This window comes from Protopterus annectens, chromosome 12.part0 (genome assembly GCF_019279795.1).
Source record: "Protopterus annectens isolate FY-2018-M chromosome 12.part0, PAN1.0, whole genome shotgun sequence".
Taxonomy (NCBI): Eukaryota; Metazoa; Chordata; order Ceratodontiformes; family Protopteridae; genus Protopterus; species Protopterus annectens.
The window spans coordinates 1,577,305,952-1,577,315,611 of record NC_056746.1 but is presented as its reverse complement, the minus strand read 5'-3'; the positions used below and the strand labels follow the sequence as shown (position 1 = coordinate 1,577,315,611).

Genomic DNA, 9,660 nt, shown 5'->3' with positions numbered 1-9,660 from the left:
AATAACATTTTGGTATCTTACCTCATGACATTGGGGAGTTATACTTTTGTATAAAGTAGATCAACCTGTATCTTCCAAAACTAACTTTTTGTCACAGTGATAAAGATGAATATAAGCAGTGATGTAAAATATAACAAACAATTCAAGACACCTACTCGCCCTCTCTGATCAATAAAAATTTCTAGATGTGCCTCTCTTCACGTTTTCAGTATTGTACTTGAGATAATAAGGTTTGTCAATTAATACTTTTAACACTTGAGCATATACATATATATATATATATATATATATACACACACACACACAAATATACATGCACAGGACTTTTGTACATATCTAGTGGTAAAAATATGCATTTTCAGTGACATTAGAGTTAACATGAATTTATCCCTTGTCTGAGTCATGAAGTAATTTTTCTATCACACTGAACATCTTGGTTGTTATTTACCTTGCCTACTTTTCCATAATCACCTACAACAGTGGGCTCACATGCTTGAATTCCTTTATAGTTCTGCAGAAAAACCATCTCATGTGGCAGGGAATTACACACAGCAATCTCCATAGCACAGTTCTTCCACATGTAATGTAAAAAACACTTCTCTGTCAACAACTCGACATCCTGCCTACTGCCCCCTCTCTCTCATCTTCACAGTGTCTTACATTGTTGTAGAGACCAGGACATACCACCCTGCCTCTTTCTTTCAAACGAAGAGTACAAAGTGGTGTAATATCTAATCATCCAATCTCTCAGAGCCAGACACTAATATGGTAAAATAAATTATGTAATGCACTTCATTAAATGCTCAACTGACCTATCATTAGTGGAAAAAAAAGTCCAATGAATAACCTTCAATAAGTGTTACTGTTAGGGGGCACTCCATTAAATTAGACAGATGAGCCCATTATTTGATTGAGGTATGGAGGACTGAACAGCACTTGTTGCCTAAAATTGTTTTCTTTCAGTTTTTACCTAAAATTATATTTTGTGACCTCACTATTAGAATGAATTAGTAGGGGGATGCACTCCCTAGTACGGGGGGGGGGGGGGTAGTTAAGCTTCATCACCAATAAATAATACAATTTTTTTAAGTTTGATTCTGTTTGTGTCCTTCAAACAATAGAACTGAAGTACTAAAACACATTGTTTTAAGTCATATTTTGCAAAAAAAAAAAAAAAGAAAACATAAACCAGTACTGCATCTAGCAAATGATTCTGAAAAATTCTGCTATCAGTTGACACCAAGAGCCATAAGACCTAACAAACTGACAGAAGATGTCAGGGTACTCATTCTTGTACTAGTAAAAGCAAACTGTCAATACCTCAAATACACAACGCCCCACATATATGTACGAAACCACATCGCAGTACCAGAGTTGGCTTGGTATTTTCGGATAAGAATTGGATGAGGCACTGGAAGCAAACCCACCAAGGTTCCATGCTGCAAAAACTTTAGAATTTCAGACTCATCAGTTAGGCCCCTGTAAACAGACAGAACATTACTCACCTGGTGTGCCATTTAACAAGACTGTTACCATCATGCATCATAACACAAAGTACTTTTTATCCTGCATCCAAATAAAAAAATACTTCAAAGAACAACTGTATAAAAAAATTAAAACTACAGGACAGTATTATGCTTAACATTTACTTGCATTACAGGATGGGCTTTTACAAACCTGTAACAAACAACATTAGAGGTTAAGTAATACTATCTGGCAAATTGCGGCATTAACCAAAAAAGTGTCCCCGTTGAGTGGTACAAAGCACTGCTGATGCTCCTCCATAAGGGTGGCTTTACAACCACAGCAGGTAATTACAGACCTATCAGTCTTACAAGTCTCATCTGCAAAACCTTTGAATGTATTATAACTGACCTGATAAACTGTGATAAAAAACCTTGTTAGACTTGATACCCAACAGTATGGCTTTGTGAAGGGCAGATCCTGTCTATTTAATGTGGCAAACTTCTTCAAAAGGGTTACAGAGACTGTTTTGTGTTACAGAAAATATAATTTGATGTTCACAGGCTACTGCACAATAACAAATAATCCGAGTAAGCTGTTGCTCAAAGGTAATCCTTTTGAAGAAGTTTATCACAATGCAGATGGTTGTTCATGCATTTCACACAGCATATCTTGACATAGCTACGTTCTTTCCACATACTGGCATTACACAAAATCCTAAAAGCTTTAAAAATCAACCTATATGTACTAAGATGAACAGCAAACTGGCTTAAAGGCAGAATCAACACAGTGCGAGTTGCAGGTGCTTTATCAGAAAGTATAAAATTGGTCAGCAGTGTTCCTCGGGCCATTTTGCCAAGACCTCTCCTTTTTTAATTTACTTCTCAAATTCCCAAGCAGACAGCCAAGACCTCTAGCTGACAAAGTCTGCAAACAACTGTAAACTCGGAGTTGTTTTAAAGTCATACTATGACACTCAAATTCTCCAGAATGAACTCTCCCTAGTAAACTACTGGTTTTCCAAAAATGGGCTCAAACTAAATGCTAAAAACTATAGTATCATCACTTTTGGCAAACAACCCCTCCCGTCATCATACTTTACAGGCAATGCGCCATTACAAAACAAGAATGCAGTCAGGGACCTAAGGTACTTGGGTTGATACCTCCGGTCATCAGGAAATCCTTTTATTTAGCCCAGCTCATTGTCAAAGGAATTTCACTCCTGTAACTGCTCCCATAAATTCAAAATTGCTCAGGCCAGTTACAGAGTGCAACCCCATTTGGAATGTATCTCACTAATCATATCAAACAATTAGAAAGACCTCAATGATTCCTAAACAAAAAGTTCACAGGCCTAAAGTCCCTGAGCTACCAAGAGAGGTTGGAAGCTTTATCCATTAATTCAACACTTTACAGACTTTTGAGGGAAGATCCCTGTCTCGCTTACCTTGACATCAGAGATCCAACTGTCATGGAGCTCCTATTTATGTATTTTAAGTACTTTTATTTATTTTATGTATTTTGATGTATTTTTTTATCTGGAGACTTTCACCCTGGGCTTCCGCTGAAAATGGACCTGTGTCCAGTCGGACATTCCCAGTAAACAAATGTAAAATTAATTTCTCCACAAGTGCGATATCTCCACCAATACTAAAACCAGGAACCTAAATCTTCATCAAAAGATAAATAAAACATGGAGGAAGGATAGGTTTACAACCTAGCACCTCAAAACCCACAGGGATTAACTTCTCCTGCATGTCAAGCAGTACTTTTCATTATCTTTATTTAAACATAAATTCAACGACTAGATAGGTATCCAGAACCTTACTCTGAGATTGACTGGTATGGCCCTCCTGGAGAAAGGAGGTGGAGCCTAATGGAGGATGCTGTCAAAGCATGAATGGTCACAAGACTCATTGCACTTGGAATATCTATGAATCTATGAAGCTGCATTACTTCTATGCAACTGTAAGCATAACAGTCCAGTAAAAAGTGCTCCAAGTGGTACTGAAAAGACAAAGACAACTGCTAGCTGCCACATTTCCTTAAGGCAGTAAGGAAAGCCATATGTTACTTTCATATTCAAATTTTACAACTGAAGTAATATGAATATTTGGTTAAGTGCGGTACATGCACCTATTACATACTTTTCATAGTACTACTTACTAAACAAGTATATTAGAAACTTCGTATAAACATGCTATGGACATAATATCAACTGACAGTAAGTCCAAAAGTACTACATCTTACAACAGCTGGAAACTGGATTAACAGAAGAATCTGAAACTAGGAGGCTGCAGCTAGTATGAGTAGTGAGACTCAGAAGTTTACCCAGACCCATCTGTATTACTAATACTTCACAATAATTGTTTATGTGACGTTTCCAATATTTTTATGTACTGGTGTTTAGTACTAACATTCTAAACTTTACTTTTCAAACCTGCTGCTTCTTTCCAGTAATATTCCTGACCAGGAGTACAGGAAGCCCATTTGTACTGGCAGATGACACCAACAATCTTAGCATATGAAAGCATAACAATTTTCCTTAAAAGAAAATACATCATTCTCCGGTCAATCATGGGGAAGCAATACACTGTCTTTTGACATAGGGAGCCAAAAAACAGAAAGAGAGAGGGAGAGAAAGAAGGCATCATGCAGTATACATAATATCAATTAAAATCAGAAAGGGATGCTCAAGACCTATAACCCCCCCCCCAACCCCCCCCCCCCACAAATTTCTACTGACATTGCAAACAGAAAGACATACACATGATCTACAACAGCAGAAGTTATCTCAGCATGCTGCACGTGTATGTGTCAACAACAGGATCTTCAGTTCTCACACAGATTACTCAAGCCTCCCATCTGTTTACAGCCCACCACACAGAAGCAAAATAACAAAGTATCTCAACTATTCTGGTAAAGCTTCACTCTGCCATACTATGCCACTTCAATTTAAATAAGACACTTATCTCACAAGTTACCTCATTCATAGCACATCCAGTACTCACCCAGACTATCAGACTCATCCCACTACAGAAACCCAAAACTTACTTAGAATGGACCAGAACAAACTAGGTACCTTGTGGCCATCAAACCTCAGTAAATAACAAATACATTCTTATGTATTAGTCGATTCACAAAAACAATGTCCCTTTCTCCATGAAGGGTCCTGAGGTTGGGTTTACCCTCTCCATCAGTAAAAACCAGCACCTACTTTCAATTTTTTTTTCATGCTCTGAGCTTGATGTGCAGAAGAAGATACACGCTTTGATGCTGTACACTGACTACATAAGCATGCTTATCCCCCTATGCCTGTCACTTCATCCCCTAGCCATTACTGACTGCACACCTGCAAATGAAGAAAATAATATGGCACGCTACTGCTAAAAAAAGATATGCTAGTATATATTTATCCATTTTACTGGGACTTTAACAGACAAGACTGGATGGAAGAAACTATCCTCAGACAACAGGGACAAGGTTTCTTATTGTGCAACAGCCTGTTGGCATCAAACTGTGCTCTCTCTCACTCAAACAGCAGGAGCTGTGCCACAAGTCACAACACCCAGAAATGGTCCTCTGCAAAAGCTGTACCTGGGAGAAGCAGGCTACCAGGAATATCTGTTATTGTGCAATAGCCCTTGGATATCAGATTGTGTCCTCTGCCACTCAAACAGCAGGAGCTCTGCTGCATGTCACACCACTGAGAACTGTCCCTAAGTAAAAGCTGTACCTTTGAGCAGCAGCCTAGAGGGATTATCTGTTGTTGTGCAATAGCCTGTGGAGATCAAATTGTATCCTCCATCACACAAAAAGCAGGATTGTTCTGCCACATGTCACACCACAGAGAAATGGCCCTATGCAATTTGTTAAGAGCTTAGCTGTATATTAATGTGAAGTATATCTCCACAGTTCCAATTGTAAATGCAATAAATCCAATACACAGTTTGAATGACAATAAAACACTCAATATTTATTCAAACAAAACAAAACAAAAAATGGTAAGCGCTTTCGTTCACAAAGAACTTCTTTAGACCTGGATGTCACACATACAAAATTCACATTTATAGTTTGCCCAAGTCACATGACCCAAAACATTAGCAGTGTTTTAACCCTTTCTTACATAACACTGCTTTAAAGTTTTCAATATCATTTATACCTGGATCTGCACCTGTGTTTAGCCTCACTTGCCAAGCATATTCTTTCCAGTTTAAATCCACTTCTGCATCCCATCTCTTGTCTGCATTTATGACTTGGTCAATAACAGTAAAACTAAAACCCACTTTAACTCTGTTATGACAGTTAACATGTCTTGCTAGGGCATTAGTTACATCTAGTTTTTCAACTGCCCTCAGGTGCTCATAAATTCTGCGATGGAAGCTACGTATAGTTCTTCCTATGTAAAATCCATCGCACGAATTGCATAATACTAGATACACAATGAATTGAGACTTGCAATTGTAATTCCCCTTGATAGTAATAGTAAAGTCCCGAAACTTTACTATTATTTTGTTCCGCAGTACCAAAAACTTACAATAATTGCACTCTTCACATCCCATTACAGGTTCATAGGCAGGTACTAGGCTATTGGCCCTAGGGCCTATATAAGCCTAGCCAAAAATGTACCCTGGCTTTCGCCACCCAAGAAAATTATTTTCCTGTGCCCCTGTCGAGCAGAGCCACAGAAGTGATCCCTGGGGTGAATTTCCTATTTCCCATCCAATCATCAAGATTTTTCTTGAAGAGTGCTAATGAGGAGCTCTGTTTGACATAGATAGATAGTCTGTTCCAGAGTATGGGAAGTCTGTGGGACAGGAATCCATCCCTCCAGCATTTTCTGTTTATTGTGGTGACAAGGTTTAGGTCCCTAGAATGTGTAGCTCGGAGGGATTGGGATTTCTTTAAGTGGAGCATGTCCAACAGCTCTGGGTTTGACATAGCTTTGTATGTTAGGCAGAGATCGCCTCTGAGTAGGCGATATGCGACAGAGTAAAGCTGGAGTTTTCTGAGACGGTCTGCATAGGGCATCGCTTTGAGGCCAGTAATCCTCTTTGTGAGGTATTTCTGTGACCTTTCCAGTTGTTGTAAATGTCTTGTGAGGTACATACCAAAAGGGGCGTTATACTCTATAATGGGTCTAATGAGTGATGAGTAGAGGGGAACAATGATCTCTTTTTTTCTGGATGAGAAACCTTTTCTGATGAGGTGAGGTATATTAAGTAAGGAGTATTACATTTTTTGGCTTCAAAAAAATCCTTAAGACTTCCCTCTTTTTGCGACAAAAGTAGGACTCTCACATAAAAAAGCACCTAACTCTTGGAAATTTTTCAAAAATGTCCAATTATTTGTGATGATCTGCTTAATACTGTACATATCTACTGAATTTTCCAATGTACAACTCAGATTATAATCTACTCTTTCACTATTTCTTTCAACATCCTTTATTGTCCTTTTTTTTCCTCACAGTTTTCATTTTATCTACTGCTTCACTTATTACCCCAAAAGGGTAACCCCTGATTAAATTTTTTTTTTTCTTTCACAAAAATGAATTGATGGATGGTTTAAGGGAGCATCCAGTAATTTAGCATTTACATGATCTGGCAAATTTTGCTCCTTAAGACAAGCATGCCTTCTAAGTATAGGCCCAGTGACAGCAGCCCTGCAAGATGCTTCTAAAGAGTAAAAACCACATTGCAAAATATGTTTACCAACTTGTTCAGCAGAATGCATTAAATCCTGTAATTCTTTATTTTCAGCACAGTCAGGAATAAACATCATTTTCTGTTTAAGTTGTCCCATAATATGCTGCTGATACTTTAACATATGAAACTGGCAGTTTAAGGCCATAATGGCCAAAGTAGCAGAAGTGTATACCTTCTTACCCCATCTGTCCAAGGCCCTCGAATCTCTATCAGAGGGGGTAGGGTTTTTGGCAGTAGCAGCCTTAATGCCTATAGGTCCTTGGGAAATGGTCTCTGGGTCCACAGTAGGATTCTTGAGGAGAAAGTTGTAAGAGTCAGGTACTTTGTAATACCTGTCAGGCTTCCTGGGAGCTGGAAATAAAGTGTCTGGGGCCAGGCTAGATTCCAACAAGGCATCATCTACAATGTCCAGGACAGGAGGGATAGCTAAAGGCCTGTGTTGAGGAAGGAGTAAGAATTCCCTAAGCCTCTTTTTGGAGTCAGAGTAATCCTGGCTTTCCCAACGGAAATGCTCCCTAAGAGTGTGCAAGGTTTCACCAAAAGAAAAATCTTCTGGAGGGGAAGCAGAGGGAATGGAATCCTCTACATCAGAATCCTCATAGGTAGATAAGGACAAATCCTGGAAATCAGAAGAAACAGAAATTTCAGAATCCTGATCAGAAGAATCAGAAGGAAAATCAGTTCTAGGTCTCTTAGAGGGAGAAGGCTGGCTTTCCCTAATTAAAGTAATAAGGTCTTCAGCCATTCTTATTTGTTTTTTAGGCATATGGGCCTGACCATGTGGTCCGGCGTCAGTTTGGACATCGGTTTTCTAGGCGTGAGTCAAGTTTTAGGCCTTGAAGAACAAGAAGATGGCGTCAGTTTGAAATGCAAGTAGGCAGGCCTGAATACACCCTCAGATGCCGGTGCCTGCACAACGGCTCCGGACCCGTCCAAGGTAGAGACATCCGCAGGTTCCATAGTCGAAGAAGCATCTTGTGGCATACTGGACTCCGAATGGGTCTCAGTAGAGGCCTGCGAATCTGAAGTAGCGGGTATTAGGGGCTGCGAAGGCTCCTCATTGAGTACCGGTGAATTGGTGACTAGCTTAACGGAAGTATTGTCGGCAGCTTTGGACCTATGCAGTCTGTCTCTGTCTTTATCTTTACGTTTTTTCGGAATGTCGGTTGTTGGATGGCTTACCAAAGCCATTTCTGGATAGTTAAACAGAGTACCAAAATAATTTGCTGCAAAAAGAAACAGATGACGAATAGTCTATGGGGGTGAATAAGGCACAAAACCGACAGCGAGGGGTGTCGTGGTCTGGGCCTAAGCAAGGAATACAGTACGAATGAAAATCTTTATGAGGTATTTGCTTTCCACAGGTAATACAATTGTTAACTTTTACTGACATCGGTTAAGAGCAAGAAAAGGGATCCCCAACAGAGTACTTAGCTTTTTTGAATACTTCAGTTCTGAAACTCAAAAATGAAAATTTCAGGAGTCAGCCGACCGGCACGTGCGAACTGCTTCTACTTCAGGCACTGCACGGCAAGAAAGACTGATGTAATGGCGTCGGCTGCATGTTTTACACCCCGGACGACCTGACGTCATGGAAGAAGAGAGCATCCGATGCAGGAATCCAAGACTTTGATATTCAGCCCGGCTGAGGGCTTCCTGCAGGCAGATAACCCAAATGAAATGACTGCAACAGTGAAACACGAAGGACATCTGCAATAGTTCCTATCAGGAGAGAGTCCTGGAATGCTTGCAACGCATATAGTACCACTCTCATCTCTAGGACATTGATATGCAAGTGGCTCTCGTGTTCTTGCCATAAGCCTTGAACAATCTTTCCCAGATAATGTTCGCCCACCCAATCTGGGAAGCATCCGTGGTCAGTACAGCAGTCTGTTACGGGAATACAAACAGGCGGTTGAAGAATAACTGGTTCATTTGAAGCCACCAAAGATCATCCTTCTTGCATGAATATGTGACAATTGTCTGATGTGACAGTGGTAGCTCTTGCATGGACCGTTGGGCAAAGAGTAACCATTGGAGGACCCTCATGTGGAGACTTGTTAGAAGTACAAGAAGAACTGCCGCTGCCATGGTAACCAGAACCTGTAACGCAGAACTGGCCTGAACTTTTCTTCTTGCTATCAAGCTCCTGATTTGAAGGTGTAGGGACTGAATCCTCTTGGGGGTAAGTTTTGCCACCATTTCTTTTGAATCTAACTCTGCGCCTAAGAAAGTAATATGCTGCGAAGGCGACAAGGTAGACTTTTTGAAATTTATTGTAATGCTTTGCTTGGAACAAAGAAGCATGGTTTCATCCCTCGCTTTAATAGTAGATGCTTGGTGGTGGCGGTCAGGAGCCAGTCATTTAGATATGGAAACACATGGAATCCTAGATGTCTCAAGTGAGCCATAACCACTGCCATGCATTTGGCGAACACTCTGGGGGCTGTAGTGAAACCAAATAGCAGGGCTTGAAATTGGTAATGACTGA

At 40.0% G+C, this 9,660-nt stretch overlaps 1 protein-coding gene across 1 annotated transcript in view; it reads right to left on the bottom strand.

The window, feature by feature from the left end:
* HID1 (HID1 domain containing) overlaps positions 1-9,660 on the bottom strand; it is a 1,473,500-nt gene that overhangs the window by 73,966 nt on the left and 1,389,874 nt on the right. Inside the window, exon 18 of the mRNA XM_044090525.1 lies at positions 1,321-1,479. Within this exon, the coding sequence (XP_043946460.1) occupies positions 1,321-1,479 (159 nt within the window). The remainder of the gene's footprint in view (positions 1-1,320; positions 1,480-9,660) is intronic.